The sequence below is a fragment of the Gymnoscopelus braueri genome, assembly GCF_963280865.1.
Source record: "Gymnoscopelus braueri genome assembly, chromosome: 1".
Taxonomy (NCBI): domain Eukaryota; kingdom Metazoa; phylum Chordata; class Actinopteri; order Myctophiformes; family Myctophidae; genus Gymnoscopelus; species Gymnoscopelus braueri.
In genome coordinates, this window is record NC_137603.1 from 26,331,183 (window position 1) to 26,350,900 (window position 19,718).

The following is a 19,718-nucleotide window of genomic DNA, read 5'->3' on the forward strand; positions in this document are numbered from 1 at the left end:
TTAATTTAGGCTAGCCAGGTTGAGCATATTAGTCGTCATTGATTCCATATTGGTTTCATTTTTGCAGTTTTGTTACAGTGTGATCAAGACACATTTATAAGTGAGACTGAAGTTAATGCAACTTTATAAAAGTACTCTTTTTACATCAACTTCATAATAAATTATATTTAAGACTTGTCAAAATCATATTTAAGACCTTTTAAGACACTTTCCTCTGGAGTCGGCCATAGCACCCACGGCCAAATTTTATATTATAAAACAAAATGCCAGACGCCAGAGGGTTTTAAGGACCTGTGTCACGACATCTGTATACTGTAGATATGCGCTGTACAACACATCCAGGCTATGATTAGGTTGCAGATGTGTGAGTGGAAGACAATCCCTTGACAAATGACACACAAAATTCATAAATCATAAGATAGGAAAAATATCAACAGATATCCCATATAAAATTAAATCATGCATTTGCTATGATTCATAAACCATAACAAAACATGTCTGTACAAGGAAACACTCAAGGGCATTAATTCCCTTAGCTTTTTTAATACGTTGTATATATAGATGGTTCATCCATACCCCAACCAAAAGCTTGAGACCTTCACGATAAGTCCAATTGTACATGCTTCAATGAAGTATCCAATTGTACTTTCAGTGCTCACAAACAAAATGTCCTCCTGTACCCAAAATGAACACCAAGAGCATTCTCTTTTTCCAATCTAGAATGTTTCCGAGGTTGGCAAAGTTATCTTGCATATTTTATCCACACCGTAACCAAATACATGTGACAACCAGTCATCATTACAGGAGAAATTGCTTGCAAAGTAACGTTACAGCCATTTTTTGTTTTTAAATAGTCTTAATTGATTTAAAAAATTTGCAGTCTGATACAGAAGGCTAGGAGACCTGAACAATATGAAAGTGCTAGTCATTAATTTACAGAGATCAGGCATCACATAGTGCTATGAAGTATCCAATATGCTACATATGAATACAGTTGTTGACACCTTACAAATGCCTCTAGCTGTTTTGCAAGGCTACTTGAAAATCAATAACCTTGGCTTGTATGTACATAACATAATTTGTCAATGCAGAAAAAAAACGTAGATAACACTACTGCCGGAGGTATAATCCTACCACGGCCGTTTGGCCTAAACGGTGATAACGATGAAATATTTAGTCCCCATATCAATTTCAAATTGTTAAGCCCCTAATTTTGTTTTGAGTGTGAAAAAAAAAAAAGAGTTGCCGCCATGGTATCCCCTCCACACCGGACTCTAGAGGACGTTGTTCAGAGCTTTTTTCCTCTCTTGCGTCGTGCTCAAGTTCTTGGTTTGTTTTCCCCAGCCATTGGTTGCATTTGGTTGCTTTCCCACATCTTCTGAAGCTAGTATATCCAATTTGACAGATTGAAGAATGACTGAGAAGAACCAGTTCTGGAGCCACTACTTAAGGGAACAACACAAGCTTTTTTCACTTCACTACAATCAGTCACAGAGTAATAAAAAGGAGAAGGGATCACTCAATTCATTCCTGGAGCACTGCCTCCAAAATTGAAATTAGTTGGCACCACTGGCACTGTGAACTTGTAGCCACCATGTTTCTCGATCATCTTGGATTCTGCAAGCAGACAACAAATATATAGCCCAGGGTTCCAAATACGTCATATTGGAATTCTTTATTTATTTTCTTTACATAAGTCATATTGGAATTCTTTATTTCTTTACATATGGAGATGACGGCATTTCTCACTGTGCAACTTGGACATACCATGTGCTGCCCGTCTCTGATCTGCGAGTGTGCCAATGTCGTGAAGATGTTTGCCCTGTTCCTCATCAAGGGCTTGTGTGAGTGCCTGGTACCATGCTGGGTCACGGGTCTGGATATCTGCATCAGCAGGGGAAAATGTGATCAGCTCTCTTTCGTACATACATTTTATTATAGAACAGTAGTATCTCCAATTAAATCTCAACACACATTATGACGTGTACTTAAGTCTTCCCAGGTGATTTAACGTGTTAATTAAGGAACACTGTCCAACTGTTGACGTGAAGTTCCGTTTATTCTTGATGATTTTAACCCATTGACTGCCAATCACGTAGATCTACGCGAACCTATTTACAGCCGCCACGTGCCAGTCGCGTAGATCTACGTGAACTTAAAATATATATATATTTATTTTTTCAATTTGACCCAAAGACCAAGGAGATATGATTTTTTGAAGTTCTAGACTCCTATCCACTTCCTTGTTAACTTAAAAATTCTTGTTAACTTAAAAATTCTATATCTCGGCTCCTGAGAACTTTTTTTTTTTCAATGAAAAATCTCTGGCAGTGGGCAAACCCGGCAGTCAATGGGTTAATAATCAACAATATTTATAACAAAAAAAAGTCCCGTCTGTCTTTCTGTGTTCCATGATGCATTTTGCAGGCAAGCATCAGCCTGGCACGCCCATATGATCAATGGCCACCATTACATCAACCTGATTCAGATCTTCTCAAGTCAAGATCGAAAATGTTTTGGTGACAGTGACATAACTGGAATTACGTTTTGTTAGCCCTACAACAAAATATAGCTTAAACAGATGTTGAAAACCACAATAGTGTCTCTTGAACCATAGCCTTCCTATTCGGGAATGAACATTCACCAAACACTGCACATCTACAAGCTACAGCTACGCGTTGTGAGCTTGTAGATTGGCTATTTTGGACAAAGACATTTGGTGTAGAGGGAAAGAGAACTGATGTCCAGTTTACGAAGTATAGAGGGTTTAAGTGGTTAATGAAGCTTTTGATTGTGAAAAGTGACGTACTCTGTAGTATGGCTTTGAAGATCTGATACTCATCCACCAAGTTGTCTTCATCATCTACAGCTGTAGTGTAACCCTCTAATGCCGTCTCCTCTGCATCGTCTTCCTCCCAGTCCTCATCATCTCCATCCTCTCCTGCCTGCTTCGCCAGCATTTCCAGGTACTCCTGGCCCTCCTCATCAATGTCATCCTCATCGCTGCCCAGCTCGGCCGCTAGTGTCAATGAGGCGTTAATGGAGGCAAAAATTAGTTAATACGTTGTAATATCCTGCATAAACACTCAACAGCCCCACCCCCTCCCTAAACTGATCTATTCAATGCATGATTTAATTACAATACTAGTGTTTTACCATTCTCATCCTCTTCCTCTCCATCTTCATCGTCGTCGTCGTCATCATTCTCATGTTCGGCTCGACATGCATATGCCCTCTTCAGACCATTAAAGAGCAGGATAGCTGCAGGTAGCAGCTGGCCGGCCACCTGGTTGATAGCCTGAGGTCTTTGTTCCAGGTCAATTAGAGCACAGAGGCCGAGAACGCACATCTTCCTGTCATGGAGGCTGTTTGGGGGGGGGAAAATGAAATGCTTTCAATATATGCATAAACTAGGAAAGCATGGTCAGTGTTTGCAAATTGGGACCAAGACAGTGGGAGGAGATGAGTTGTTGAGACTACAGTAGCTGAGGCAAATCTCGCATTCCAGGTCAAATGAGTTGATTTACAGCAGAGAAAGTGGTCGAGTGTCCTTACGCCGTGTTCACACTAGCGACGACAAAGGCTAGAAGTCATTTTCAATGGAAGCTAGCTACATGAAGCTACAAATGCACAACACTATTTGCTGCGTGGCAGGTGTGATGTGCTACAAATCAAAGTTGAGATGACTTCAACTCTCCCCAGAATACCTGCTCCGTTCTGTAAATGGAAGAAAAACGAATTCTTGCCATTAAACACTTCCCTGTGCTATTTAACCCGACCCTTTTCATTTACGCATTGTGGCATGAGCAACTCTTGAGCCAACACTTCAACAGTGACTCGACAGCAATGTAGCTGGCCACGCTTGACCGTTCTTTAAAAAGCTTTTGTCACCACTAGTGTGAACGCAGCATTAGGCAGTGTCCAACATAGCATTTTTCCCCCAGCTGAAAACGCAAGGTGCTCTTCTAAAACGCTCACCCCGCTCCCCAGAGTTGGAAATATTTAAACTCTCGTGGACCAGATAAAAACACCAGGTGTGAATGCGTACGTAGTGCAGAATAGACGCTCAGTGCCTCGTCACACTGCTGCCGTTTACAGCATAGCGTAAAACAACTAGAATATACGCTGCATTCAGGCAAACACACCTTGTGGACAAAGACCTTTAGTCTCAAAGTAATCAAAAACACTCTTTTCAAATTAAGGGCTTATATTTGAAACAGGACTTACCCAAGGAAACAATCAACATCTTTGAGCCACTGGGTAATAAAGTGGTTAGTGATGGGCTCGGTGTTGTTGGGAAAGCGTAGATTCTCCAGGGTGTTGAGGAGCAGAGGGGGGCTGTAATAAAGACCAGCGATGGCAACTTGCAGGCACATAGTCCTCAACTCACTGGTTTTCACTTCCTTTGTCAGCCGCTCCAATGCAGCAGCCACAAACAAGGGCACAACCTGCAAGGTGTGAGTTGTAAGTTCATCAAATTTGAGAGTGAGATTGTATGCCTGCTCAACAAAAAGGTTATACAGTTGCGCCAACAGAGGGTTATTTGTTTTCTTGTGGCATGTGCTGACCTGATCGATGCCACGGCCTTTGCACTGCAGAATGACCACCTCCAACAGTTTAGCTGCATGACACTCTGGGTCCTCACCTGGATCCCCCGTCAGGACCTGTGTGAAATTAAAGGCACAGGTCAACATCCTAGTTCACCACAGAACAGCAGTAATCATTGTCTCCGGCTAGAGGGACGTATGACGAAATAAAACCCTATAAATAGGTGTGTCACTTCAAAAAGCCATTTATGTTTTTGAAGTGAGGTAAGACATGATCAGTCTTTTACCCTACTGCATCTCATTAGTTATTGCTATGATAATATAATTGCTATATATCAGATGCGTCATAGTATATATACATTTTTGTAATACAGTAATACATTTATGACAATTAATATTATTGTCTGTTCACCTGCCAGAGGTTGTATCTCATTACTTATTGTATCTCATTACTTATTGTTATGATAATATAATTGCTATGATATAGTAACATGTTCTATTTTACGTAAAAATTAGAACATTCCTAGAGAACTATGGTTAAAGATAGGGTAAGTGATTTCATTTGATTAAAATAGCACGGATCTGCTGGCGGAGACTTGTGCTCCGAGGAGCACATTTTCTAGTTTAATATGTAAACACGGAAACTACCGTTTTGTCTTGTGTTGAACCCAAATGGTATCATTTTACCTTCTTGCACATGCTGTAGATAATCTCAAGGTACTTGGTGTCAGACAGGAGAGTATCTGTATCCACTGTGACATAGTTGTGAAGGAGAGGCATCATATCTGAAACGGACATCCATGTATCATGTATTGAAAAATAATAATATATGGCTTAAGTGGTTAAGAAACCCATTTAACATAGTTCCAAATGTTTAGGATTTACTAGTTCATTATGAAGTAGGCAGATGTTTTTTTAAAAGTTGGATACCTGTAAAGTAGTCAAAACCATCCGCCTGGAAGACTTCAAACACCAGGGGAAGGAGCTGCCACATCTGTGGGGACACCTGCTGGCATGTCAGGCTGTGGGCCAGGGACAGGATCTCCTCATAGAACTCTGAAAAATATCCAATAAAAATATAAGCGGGATTGGCAGCATGTAATTATGGAACATTTATCATCAAAGGCAGAGACACGTGGGTCCCTGACATGTGTTGACTAGACTAGAACACCACCCAGGTGGAATGTGGCGGTACAAGAGTAACCTACTTACCCAATACATGTTGCTGCAGCACTGTGCCAATCACCTGTAGACAGATGCCCTCCAGCTGCTGGGTGATCTGACAAGACAACACACAGCTGTTATGATTAAGGCTTCAACACTGGAACATCAGTTCCACACACTGATGTGAGGGGTATGCTTCCTTCACATGCTGCCGTGTTGAGATTAGTGACTAATGAAAGCTTATTTTCATTCCATGTCCCAAGCATGCGCCTGTGGAATTAACTACTTCTCTCAATCAGGTTTTTAAATCCTACTCGTTTTTACTCTCATACAACTAAATTGCAAGCTCTAGAGAGTTACTAAACCTGCTTTAATTCTTGTACATTTGTTCATGTAGAATAAAAGACCTATTACATTACTGATATTTTGTCAAGTGTGTATTGAGACACTTGCAACTATCCACTGTAAATAAACTAGCTTACTTACTACATCAATGACAACAAAACAACTGTCAACAACCTCAACCAGGTTCATTGACAGCAGACATCCACTCTTTACAGTAGGAATTGCCCCTGTGATGCCTTGCTCCAAGCAGCAGCAGACCTATGTTTTTGCAAACATAAATGGCACATTGCCACAGGACTATTTCTAGAAGCCTCCTCACCCCCTAAGGCATTTTGAGGGGGGTGACAGAACAGAACGTGTGTTCCTAAGAGTTGGTGGGTGGCTGACGTGTGCCGGCATTAGCATTACAGACAGCCAGAGCGGCCTTTACAGTGGAAGTGACGTGTGATTGGTGAGCAGTGTGTGCATGTGGGCAGTGCTGCTGACCTCTTTGTGGTCCTCCACCACACTTAGCAGCGTATCGATGGTGTTGAGGATTCCCATCGCCGTTACCGCTTTGTCATCACCTCCCTCCTCATCAGGCCCCGTCTGAATCACCTGGTTGAATGTCATAGCCTGTTGTGGGAACACAGAAATGAAGTCAGCTGCCAAGTGTGCATTCATAAATGCTGTTTAAAATAGTACTGCTGGGCAATCTGACTTGAAAGTGATTTGTCGAATAAGTGTAACCTCTACCTCTATATTTAATGGGGAAGCATCGGAAAGAGCTAATTACTTTGGTGGATTACTACATCCCCTTAAAACTTTTTCCCAGATTAAATGTTCATGCCATTCAAATAGTCCCATCGTACTGGAGAATTTTATGCATTGTCCAGCCCTATGTTACAAACAAAGCGGACATGTTCCTTAGTGTACTGTGTTATAATCAGTGCACTTACCAAGTGCTGTGTCATCTCCACAGCAATGGGAGTGACCTCCTCACTGTATTCACAGATCATCTTCTGTATGACGTTGGTGAGATCATCATTCTCAGTTTCTCTGACAATGTGCAGGAGTGCCTGCATCACTGGCCGGATGAAGGGGACGATGTACTCTTTGGCTGAGGAATACAGTGCAATTGTATTGTTAGCAAGACAGCGAAATCTAGGGCTGGAAGATCAAGAACAATGCCTTTCGAGTTTCTAAAGTGAATTCACGTTTGGTCATTTCCTGGCTCAGCCCGATATTCAAAGGCCCCAGAAGTCTCGTTAAGAACTGGGACAGGTCTGGGAGATTAACCAGTGGACTATGATCAGAGTTGCCATTAGGGCTGCACAATGTAACACAATATTGAATGGTACAACACATCCATATTACAATAGTTGTTTCAGCCTGCTTCCTGACTAAAAGGTTTCCGGAGCTGTACATGATTTCAGTCCAACAATTCCAGTTTCATGTCAAAGGAAATCTTTCATTTTATTCTAATGACATGAAACAGTGTATGGGAGCAGTTAGTTGAAGGTTTCAATTAGCTCACCTTTCTCCTGGTTGCTGATGAGGACCTGTAGGGCGATGGCAGCCTCTACCTTAACAGGCATTTCATTGTCGTTGATGAGACAGAGACGTGTCAATTCAAGGGCTGTCTGCAGATTCTGGTCACTCTTGAACTTCACCTCACAGAAGTAATGCAAAACCCAGCAGGCCTGTGAGGAAAAGTGAAAGAGTTGAAAAATACTGCAGGGACAAATAAAAGGCCCTAATGTAAGAATATAAAGCAATAAAGTATCGCTGACTGAGCTTGTGGTCCCACCACTGTGGAATATCACTTACTCTGGCTCTCATGTAGCCCAGTTCACTGCGGAACAGGGGGAAGACGTGATTCTGTAGCATGAACTCCATCTGGTCCTTATAAATCTTTTTCTGTTTAGCAGGAGAAGAAAATGTCAGCTACACAAGGCATCATCTACCAAATGACAAAATAATATGGCAACGCAGTGCCGTCTGGTTTACCCCTCATTTACAGGGAATGGCAAAATGAGATCTACAATAATCCTGCCTCAATCCAAATCAAAGGAACACATCTGTTCATATAAGACTAAGCTCTACTACTACTACTACTGTTTCACTGTCCTTTTGGGAAGATGATTGTTACACCTTTCCTACTGATAACGTTGAAGACATTGTGACAAAAAGCGGGAAACCACTCACAAAAAAGGAATGCGAATAAATGACCCAGGAGAACATAAAAATAATAATAAAGGGGTTGTCAAAGAAGCAGTCTAGGCCTTACCTTGAGCAGAATTTCAGCTAGTGAACCTATCATATGGAGGGCACCATCCTTTTTCCTGGGGTCAGAAGCAGGCTCAGTGAGGATCTGGTAGCAGAAGCCCATTGTCTTTTGAAGAACCTGAAACAGAACAAGTAAGAAATATACTGTATATTTGACTGTACTCCATCTTAACGTATCTTTGGTCCATATAGTACTATTAAAGAGCACATTTTCCTTCTATCACAGCACCAGATCCATGCTGATGAGGCACGTTTCCCTCGGAAATTGAGGGCAAGTTCAAAAGCTTTACCTAGTGAGTTGACCAAGAATGCTCACCTCTTTCCTCTTGTTGCAGGAGGTAAAGAGGAGGGTCTGTGCTGCTGTGGTGGGGGAGATGAAGTCCTCAAACACATCTGAAGGGATGATTAGATAGATTTAGTACACTAACCCAGCATCAACTCTCCTTGATGCTCTCCAGTCCTGTCTCTCCATATAGCATTCAGTTTAGTTGAAAGACTGACTCTCTCAACTTACCAAATTTCATGCGGATATACTCGTATGGGTCTTCTTGCCACAGTTCCTCATCACTGTCTGTGTAACACATCAGTGGGAAAACCACATCCTGAATGATGCCCTGAAATAAACACGCAAGCAAAGTCAGAATTCAGAAACTGTTCCCTGAAAAGAAGGCAGTGATAGTATTTTATAGTATGCGTTTGCACATCCCAGTATGCGTTTGCCTGACAATAACTACTGACCTAAGTTATTGACCCAATAAGTTATCGACTGATAATTATTTCAAGAAAAGATAATAAAAAGTGTATTTTGTTAAGCAGAATATCACATTTCTTAAATAGAAATATATTATTCAAATTACATCCTCTCATCCATTTTGGCTTCATCAACACCAATTATGCGTTAAATCAAGTTCTCAGCTTGATATTAATGTCAGCGACACCAATATCACTGTTGATACTTGGCACAACCAGTTTATCCATAAAACCTTTTTATTGACATTTATTTATTCAGGGAAGACCGTTGAGAGCAAGCTCTCTTTATAAAGTGCAATACATATAATGAACAGCATTAAAACCATAAAACATTGGCCAAAAGGGAACATGTAATTACAATACTAACACATCCATCCTATATTTTGCAGAGATGGATATACACACGCACAGCATTCATACCTGGATATGAGGCTTCAGGTTTTTCCAGGTAACGGCATGTGCAATGCCCTGGTTGATATAGTTAAGTGTCTGTTGGAGCACTCTGGGGGCCACATATTGCTTCTCCTTGTACTCATATAAAACTTTCAGTAGCACCTAAAAAGATAGAAGGGATCAAAAAGATGCATCTTTGAGAATCACACCAGGGACAGATCCAGTCAGTCACTGTGGGGAGCAGAACCCTATTGCTTTATGCATCACCGGTCTTAGTTCTTACCTGTTGTGCAGCCACTGCATATCCTTTGAGGAAAAGTTCTGCAAACTCGACGTATTCTTTGGTTGTGTTACCTGGGCTGCCATATCTGGGGACAGAATTTGATTTAGTTATTTGCACTGTAAGAAAACGTAGCAGCCGCAGTGGCACAAGTGCACAGAACACAGATGGGACAAGGCTGGATTACTTACCTCTCAAAGAGCCGGGCCAAGATGTGAAGGGCCCATTTCTTACACTTCCACCAGGGCAGCTCAGGCCTCTCATCCTCATCCACCTGCATGGTCTCCTGTAAACAACATTGACAAGAGAGGAGCAGCCAGGCTGTGTAAAACCACTGAGCAATTTGCAAACGATTATTTTAGTAGTATTAGTATACAATATTAGACAAGTATTAGTGTATGCATGCATGTTCTGTCCTCACCGGAGGCACAGCTCTGTCCACTACAGTCTTCAGGATCTCCATCCATTCCGTCAGGTTCTGTCTGTTGATGAGCTCCAATGGGAGGTTGTACTGTGGACACACAAAAAGACCTCTTCAATACTCAGGTCAGATTTTTGATGTTTACTTTCAATTTACCCAAGACCTTTGACAATGAAGAACTCCTTAAAAATACAAGAGAATTTACGGTTAAATATGGTTGAAAATGTTGTCAAAAGAGAACAAAAAATGGTTATGATAATTAATTCTGTTGAAGAAATAGCACAGAAATGACCAGCAGATGCCTTAAGCTGTGCTAACATTGTACACAGGACTGCTCCTGTGAAGTAAATAGTTTGGTTTACCACCAAAAAAGTAACGCCAATTCACAACCCTGTCTCTCTCAGCACTAGAACAACCAAAACAGAATCCATTTCATACCATTTTGTTTTCTTCTGCTGACTGGTAGAGCATAATACTGTCAAAAGAAACTCATAGAAAAGATGAGATGTGTTTGGCCTCAAATACCTGGAACAAGGCATAAAGTATCTTGAAGATCTGTTTCTGCACCAGAACAGAGTCACTGGAAGGGTCAGGCAGTAACTGGATGAAGCGTTCCTTCAGCATAGGCATAAAGATGTGCATGGCAGCCACCAAGGGTTGGCGCTCATCTGGTTTCTTATATCTGTTTCACACAGCCAAAGAAAAAACACAAAACGTACATCTTAACTCATAGGCTTGTTGTTGTGGTGTGTTCAGTGTATATAATCTCAAAGGCCATTTGTTTAACAGATCAATCAATGGATTACTGTAATGTTTTATTTTTACAGACCGTTAGAAGTGAAATATGGCTTGGACTAAACCCCAAACTTGTTCTTCAAGACTTACTCATAGTTCTTGACCAGCTGATAGAGGCAGAGCAAGATGCCCAGCCATCCTGCACTGTTGTCTGACTGTAGATAGAAGCCTATCTTGTCCACAATGGTTGTCCACTTGCCAGGATAGTCATGCTTGATCATGTGGTGGATGCATGTTGTCAGCTGGACCCTGAGAAGGAAAAAAGGACAATTTTAGGGGGTGGACAAAAAGAGATTAGGAAGACAACATGGAGAGTGAGTGGGAAGGAACAAGGATGACTGATAGATGATGAATTGGAAGACAATCCTGCTCAGCTCTCTCCGTCCTCCATTTCGTTACCTGATGCGCTCGGGTGAGTGTATGATGGCCTCCACAATATTGTCTCGAATGAACTGCCTGTCCTCTTCAGGGATGTTGTTGGTGACCGGCGTCTCTGTGCCTGTGTTTTCTCCTTCACTCCAGTGTTGAGTTATCATGTTCTTAAGGTAAATCACACCTAGATATAGACAGAAAAAAATTTATGTTCATATGCATTTATATTCCCCTAATAGAGGGAAGCTGCTTTTGGTTACTGTAGAGTTCAGATCAAAATTCTTGAAAGCTTATTCATATCAAAACTGAAAATAAATTGGTTTGTTTAAAGCATTTTTATTCCACCTTTTCTCTTAGCACCTTAGCTTGCAGAACTTCATACCAGTGAGTTTAAACTGTAAAAGCAGTCATTAGTTGTGGAAAGGACTGAGTCGAAGACACAAGCTGTGGTTAGTCAGAGGTCTGGTATGACGGAAACCATCAAGTATGATGACAGCATAACTTCTTCTAAGTCATATGACAAGATGGCACTTTCAGGGTACTCGCACTCACTTCACATTTAAAGGAATTACTGAGAACTCAAAAGGTGGCAACAGCAGGGTAGTGCATTAAGTAGCCTCTTTTAGGGTCCATTCACAGTACATCTCCTAACTTTGTTTCAACTTGTTCATTAGTGCTCTCTGCTCCTACACCAAGCTTTTGCGATTCTCCCAACTCTCACCTCCTCCACTTATAAGAAAATAAATCAAGCTGAACTGAATGGGGAAAATTGGTAGTAACGGATTATGAAACAGCAACCGGTTCATCTCCATGGGATACAATTGTACCCCTCAGGATGTAGTTCAGATGCTCTGAATGTAGCATTCAGGTGTCAAATGGGCTTAATAACCACTGTAGGACTCCTCTCTGGCTTGCAGAGAGCGACATCTGAGGGAGTGGGAGGGTGGCGAGTGGGGTGGAAGCTGACATCAGACTGCTGACACATGTGTCTATGCCACTGGCTAGGCAGTCATAATCTTGCCTATCAATGCTGACAGAGCATGCCCCCAATCCCATAACCCAGCACTACCCCTGCTCCAATGACCACACCACCCCCACAGCCAAGGCCATTACCAAAAAGCTGTCGGCTCATTTTATTTTCAAAGGAGAAGAAATAATTTCCTCCAAAAGTTCCAAACCACATGACTGACTACAAAGTCAACATGACACATTCAAAGACATGAAATGATACTTAGGAATAAACAAAACATCCATTTGCAGATTAGCATTATGGTGATACCGTTCCTGCAGTCACTCAAACACAGCTCCTTTGAGTCAACTTTCAGCAAATGGGCTTCAGTACTGAACCACACGGGAGGATCCCGTAGCAACACAGCAGGAACTTCCTCTGTGTGCTTCGAAGAGAGGTGCTGAGTTAGTCTCCAAGCCCATTACCCCAAGGTATGCCAGTTATTCTGAGAGCCTCCCCATGCACCATTGCCACCAAATGCGGGAATTGTGATGGAATACTTATTACGCGTCATCGCAGACCGAGGTGGGCAATCCCAGATAACTTAAAAATGTCTTCATGTCTAGTTAAATACCATTAATAGTCCTCTATCGCTAATTATTACTGCAAAACTAAACCCTTCAGTCTCATAAGAAAACAAGACAGTCTAATAACGTGTGGCCTCCCTGTCCAATGCTATTGATAAAGTGTATGCTATGGATAAACGTTTTGTGAACAAATCGTCAGCTTCAGTGCCACTCATGGTGTCTCTGTTCTCTGCTGTAGGGAATCAAGCGGTGTTGACATTATAAGCCAGGGATGCAATAAATTGGTAAGTAACTCCAGCGTCAACCTGTGGCATGTATTGTCCATCCCGTTACAACCAGTTACACCAGGCAGCATGCACACTTCCATGACATAATGCATGTAACGGACACGGTGGGAGCTGCGATTGGTCAACTTCAGTCAGACTGACACTTTAATCAAGTTAAAGCATTTATTGCAATGATATTGTATTTGGAGGTGTGGCTCTGTTTCAATGACACTACAGATTAATTTGCACAAGCGTGACACAGACCGAGATCACAAAGCTCCCAAAGCAGAGCCTAAAGATACAGAGTTGTTACATGGACATGATGACATTTTAACCCCTCATGGGACGTAACTTTAAGTTCCACAGATATTAAACATGATAAAGTCCACATGAATCCACACAATTAACATGCTGACATAGTTAAGAACTAAATGTTACAACAGGAGGAGGCTGTGGAGGTAGTTTGATCACTGACAAGCTGCAAGTAGAGGTGATGTAACATGAAATGGTGAGTGGTGTTCTGCTTAAAAAGACAGCCCATTAGGAATGAGGGTGCATGTGTTGGCGATTGAGCCATGTGTAACTGGAGGGTCAATGAGCATGGGACCATCTTGACTCCCGTGCCTGCCTGAACTACCAAGACAATTTTTGTGGAGACACACAGACTAACCCTGTTCGAGGTGGCTTGGAGTTTGTCTGTGCCATAAAGACTACTGTATTTACATGAGTTGGATTATCAAATTGAATTTTTTGCAACTTTCTAAAAGAATAAGGTGACACGGGTAAAGCAAAATGATTTAGAGGTCTTTCAATTTGCTTTTCTTACAGAAATAATACATGTTTTGTTCATATCCATCGGTGGGAGAAAAAAAATCTATTAACAGTCCAGTTAACAGGGGATCATTGAGGAAATACAGCCAGTTACTCATCACTAATCTAATGCAGTCTGGCTGAATTGGAGTCAGATGCAAAGGAGACAGTTGGAAAACCTTGTTCCTGGGGACAGCTACTAGGAGGAGAGTAAGTAGCTTCATAGGGAGGCAAATAACATCAAACTAATGCTACTGACAAGGCAGTAGGCTTCTTGCCCAAGTAAACATGCTGAAACATTTTGTTGAAACTCATTGTTGACATTATAAAAGGAAGGGTTGATGATGATTTCACGAGCCTAATAATAAAAGACACTGAGATCACTGCTATTGCAACTAGTTGCCTCTTCCATCATTAAAATTGTATACAATAATGATTAACTAATAATGTCCCTGCCACAAAATTGTCCATACAGAGCTATAGCTCTGCTCGTATTGCATGAATGTGAAAATATTTTTTATTAATCTTAACCACCCCTACACCCACTATTCTGGGGGGGGGACATTCACCAGAAATAGACGATCTGCAAGCTCACAGCACATCGCAACACAACATGCTGTGAACTTGTAGATCTGCCTTTTCTGGGCAAAGAGATTTGGTGTAGATGGAAACAAGAGCAGACCAAGTACAGTAGCAACTAAGTATATAGGGTGTAAGTGGCTAAACACTCATATGTGCTCAGAACATAATTAGAAAAATAATTTGTATTGCACACGTGACAATGGATGAAGCCCCCTGAAATGTAGCAGACCAGACATCTGTAGAATTCATGATCATTTCTCAAGGGAGCAGTCTTTTTTAAAATGTAATGGCAAGCTCTCTGCTTGGGTGTCTTAAGACATCTATAAATAATATTGGCTGTGAGCAGATCAGTGTTACAAGCACATGAATCACAAAATTAATGCAAAAAAGATGTAGTCATTACAAAACTTCTGATGGATTATGTTTATGAAACCCAATTAAAAGTTTATGACTCTTAAGCAGCCTTTGTAAAGCTGTTTTAATTGTCAAGTGCAAATCTAAGGTTATCATCTTGCACAGATTGTCAAAATAAACAATTTCCACATTTCATCTGGTTTATTTTGACTCACCTGCTTGCCTAACAGGCAAATCCAGCTGGTCAGACATGGTCACTCGCAGTAGTGTGGACACAAAGTTTACCTGGGTGTGACCCTGTTGATTAGAAGAATTATACAAATTGATCAACGCAAGTCAGAAAACATTAGTAACAGTTATCTACCTCCCAAAGTGACTGATTGGCATGACAAACTGTCCTCAAAATACCATATCAGCCTAGGTTAAGGCATGACACGATAATACGTTTATTATAATCTAGAGGAACTTGTCTTGATTCACTAGTTTGTGTTAAACAACACACCAATTATGAATAAGAAATATGATTGAAAGACAGCTGTGTTATTGTCTTTGTCAGGCTGACAGGTGAAGACTAGGTTTTTGCCCATCTGTCCATCCATGTGCAGCTCATTCTTAACACTTTCTGCAAAAAGGGATTTTGTCCAAAATTTGGTACACATTATCTCTATAGCCATGTGATAACCATAATTTCAGATTTTTCATATTCCAGACCTAATTTTGTGGGGAGGGGCCCATTGTAAACAGGGTTTTGATATTTCATACTGTTAATTTGTAGGCGGGACTGACACAGCCCTGGGTAGGCCACCCAGCATGGCAAAGACCTGCCCCTTTTCTAGTTTACAATAACATCATGGCTAGGAGATGTTCAGCAATGGATAGACATAGAGCTGAATTCATTCTTCATCAATACTTTATATCAGTCACATGAAACCAGATATGTATAAAACTGTATTCTAACAGTAATATAACTTATTTATGTGTTGCGTTCGATACATAACACACTCCCTCATGTTCCATTACTTTAAAATGTCTCAATGCATTGTAGTGTGTGTGCTTCTCTTTAGCAGTGTTCGTTTCTTTTTTTATAACTGGTTATAAAGTACAATAACATGGTAGGCAATGGGTAAAGGTACACCTTGCCATCTGTGACTGTGGTACACATGTATCTCTTCTGGTACCAATCAAGATTCTTAGGATAGCTAGCTACAATGTCCCATGGAGTTTAGACACAGAATTAACATAATATACCCTTTGTTTAAAGACAGTTTCGCCTTCTAGCGCATTCTTTGATCATTTCTATTTATTTTCAGCCCTGCTACTGGTATTATGACATTGAAGCTAACCTACCTAACGCTAACATATGTCAACATGAAGACTGACTATTTCTTCTACCGCTGTATAAATGGGTATATATTATGACATGACCCGTGTGTTCATTTAAAACACCCCTGGTTGTCTTAACGTTCATGTTTTTCGGTGAACAAAATGAATGTCATCACTGCTGGATTTGTCACAATGACACGTGAGCAGAGGCGATGTAGCAGGGTTGTGCCAAGCGAGGAGAAAAAAGACCAAGGTGTCGTCAGTGATGTCACAACTACGCGTCCTTGAAGCGGAAATGCTTCAGTGTTGCCATGTCTGCTTGCTTTTAGTATAATCGACTTTGGGCTCGTTTTACTGTGAAGTTGCTTGTAAATATTGGTGGTTCCGGTTTTAGTTTTTTGGGGTTGTTTATTATGTCAATTTGTTTTTATGATTGTTTCAACCAGTTCTCAAACATTTACATGTCAAGGACGACCAAATAAATGTATTTATGTGCAGACCCCTATCTGATTTTGTTTTTCACTTTCAAATATATTCCAAATATTCCACTTTTTCTTTAAGATCTTTTGAAAATAGCATATCTACAAGCTCACAACGCGTCGCATCGGCAATTTTCAAACAGCCAATACAGTGCCCATGTGGCTCTAGTCACTAGTGTCTTCTTTTAGACTTGTTTACTTTTCAGAGACCTGGCTGCTTATTTCTCACAAAATGTGGCAACACTGGAAGTGCTTCCGACTCATGGCCCGCCTTGAACTCATGGCTTTATATTAAAAGAAAACGCTTCAACCGCAAAATTGCGCCGTTATAGCCTTTATATTTCATCACACGATCATTTTACTTTAAAAAAAACGTGGTCAAGCGAAGCGACACTTTGTGGACAAGATCATAAGATCAAGTATAAACCTGATGTTCGGGCTTCATGAAAACACTAGCTACGCACACCATTAAGGCTGGTTGGTGACGTCACTGACCAATCCTTTAAGACTCCATTCTAGGTGGCAGGTTTTCCAACAAGTAGCCACTAGCTAGCTTGCTACGATTTAAATTACCTTCTTACAAGCTCATTACTTAACCCCACCATCAACACCATTACTAGTATGCACCTCTCGGCTAATTAAGTACAATCCAATATTTTTGATAAAACGAATCACGTTTTCCGTACCAGGAAGCAACACTGACACCCACAGTGTGACAGGCTAGCAATTAGCAAGTTAGCATGAGCATTAGCGAAGATTTCGACATAATGCTAACATATGACGTGAGGTTTACTAGCAAGCAAAACAAGCCTGTCATCAAAATAAATAGTTCGATCGCTGTTCACGTTGAATCCGTGATTCGGGTGTCAGTAAATGTTACGAATAAGACGTGTTACTGATTCCAGTTAACGGACAAGCGGATCCTGTCTGCGTGATGATGATCACAACCATCTTGATGTTGTGAGAGAAGAAACGGACGAGGCCTAACATTCTACCATCATGATCAAACCAACCCAGACTTTAACTTTACCTCGTTGAGCTGTCTCTCTGCAGCCTCACGCAGGTTAGGATCCATGGTGCCCCGAAGGGCCTCGACCAGAACCTCGGGATCCATCGCGGAACTCTGTTGTGGCTCGGATTCTAGTTATTTCAGTGGTTCTTATCAGCTCCCGGTCACTGCGCACATGGACGCACGGCTCTCCAGTACCGGCGCGAAAGGAAGAAGTGAATGGAAGTACCCGGATAGATCAGCGCCAAATCGCTCAGAACACGAATATCCGCTGTTCATTTGGTGGTGCATTATGGGACTTGTTGTTCACTTGGGTGTTGTTGTTTTAATATTTCCAGGGGTCATAATGTGTAATGTGTTTTTATTTTTACATATATATATATATATATATATATATATATATATAACATTACAATGTTGCCATTTTGATGTTAAGATAACTGAATGTCAAGTCTCCAGGTTTTCTTTCTACAATATCTGCTTCTGAGATGTAGTGGAGTAGCCTAGTAAAAGTACTGAAAATTGGAAATACTCCAGTAAAGTAAAAAATACCTCAAAATTGTACTTACAGTACTTGAGTAAATGTACTTGGTTACTTTACACCACTGCACAGAATAGACAGAGCATCAGGTGCATCATCTCAGAGCAGTCCCACATCATGCTTATTTCCTGTTGCAGAGTAATTGTGCATATCAGTAGCAGACAGGAAATAAACTTGGACCCAAGCTGTTCTGTTCCTTAGCAACACAGTTCCACTGACAATGTCTGTAACAACAGTAAAGGACAGAAATAGGAAGTCTGAACGTCATTAATCCAACAACGTTGGGCTACCATCCCACCACCACCAGTCCAGTGACAGGCTGGTCGGTCATCTCATTTCACTCACTCACTCACTCACTCACTCACTGGAAACGGTGTAACAGGATAGGTGGGCATTGGGCACCAAGGAATAGTGGGCATCTGAGTGTTAAATTGGCTATTTTTTCCAAAATGTTAAAAAAAAATATATATATTTGGAAAAGGTTTTTAAGTAAAGTAAAGTATACATGATTAGAACATGTTTAAACATTCGACAATTGAGGTCTAATATTTCTACAATTGTGGACAAAACAGACAATTTTACATCGAGGTGCCCAGATGTCCCTTGTGCCCAAAAGGTTTTGCTCCTCCACCAGGCTGTACAGGGAAACAGACACCACCTGCCAGCAAATTAAGTATACCATCTGAGCACAATAATTGTTTAAAGGGTAAGACCACTTTGGTAGAGGTTTGGGTTGTGTAGTTACCTTGCCATGATGTAACTCCAAAGGTGGACAAGAAATCAAAAATAATTGCTCCATTGATTAGAAATTGATCATTCAAAATATGCTCCTCATTGACTTACATTGTACGGTAAAACAGCTCTCAAAGTCACTCTTTTAGCACATAAACAAACGCAAACAAAGTTGATTCAGACAATATAGAACATCACCAAACCCAGTACTGTTTTTTTTTTAAATAAAAATGTTAACTTCCTGTTGATTTAGCTATTTTTATCAAAAAGAAAACCCGGACTGGATTTGCGGATCCGGATCTTCAAATAGTCAAATCAGCAGGAAGTTAACATTTTTATTAAAAAAACAAACAGTACTGGGTTTGGTGATGTTCTATATTGTCTGAATCAGCTTTGTTCGTGTTCGTTTACGGGCTAAACGAGTGACTTTGAGAGCTGTTTTACCGTACAATGTAAGTCAATGAGGAGCAAATTTAGAATGATCAATTTCTAATCAATGGAGCAATTATTTTTGATTTCTTGTCCACCTTTGGAGTTACATCATGGCAAGGTAACTACACAACCCAAACCTCTACCAAAGTGGTCTTGCCCTTTAAGGGTTAAAGAGAGTTCTAATTTCAGTTTTTCATGAAAGCAAACTTTTGCCACTGTAGGTAGATAGGTAGAAACTTCAATCATCAGGGAAAATTAGTTATTTAATTAGTTGTGAGGGTATCATTGGGATGGAGGCAGAGGACATAGCAGCTGTTTT

The 19,718-nt window shown here is 40.8% G+C and overlaps 1 protein-coding gene across 1 annotated transcript; it reads right to left on the reverse strand.

The window, feature by feature from the left end:
• Positions 1-521: 521 nt before the first annotated feature.
• Positions 522-17,922, reverse strand: ipo7 (importin 7). Its single transcript, XM_080434634.1, has 25 exons — positions 17,716-17,922; positions 15,099-15,180; positions 11,363-11,519; positions 11,054-11,212; positions 10,694-10,850; positions 10,169-10,258; positions 9,939-10,033; positions 9,751-9,835; positions 9,495-9,629; positions 8,839-8,938; positions 8,641-8,717; positions 8,326-8,442; positions 7,866-7,955; positions 7,573-7,738; positions 6,995-7,155; positions 6,543-6,671; positions 5,760-5,826; positions 5,478-5,603; positions 5,235-5,332; positions 4,569-4,664; positions 4,228-4,448; positions 3,157-3,365; positions 2,810-3,019; positions 1,768-1,884; positions 522-1,617 (listed from the first exon to the last, which is right to left on the reverse strand). The coding sequence occupies exons 1-25, from the start codon at positions 17,797-17,799 to the stop codon at positions 1,520-1,522; spliced, it is 3,126 nt and encodes a 1,041-aa protein (XP_080290760.1). The 5' UTR covers positions 17,800-17,922; the 3' UTR covers positions 522-1,519.
• Between the last annotated feature and the right edge of the window lie 1,796 nt (positions 17,923-19,718).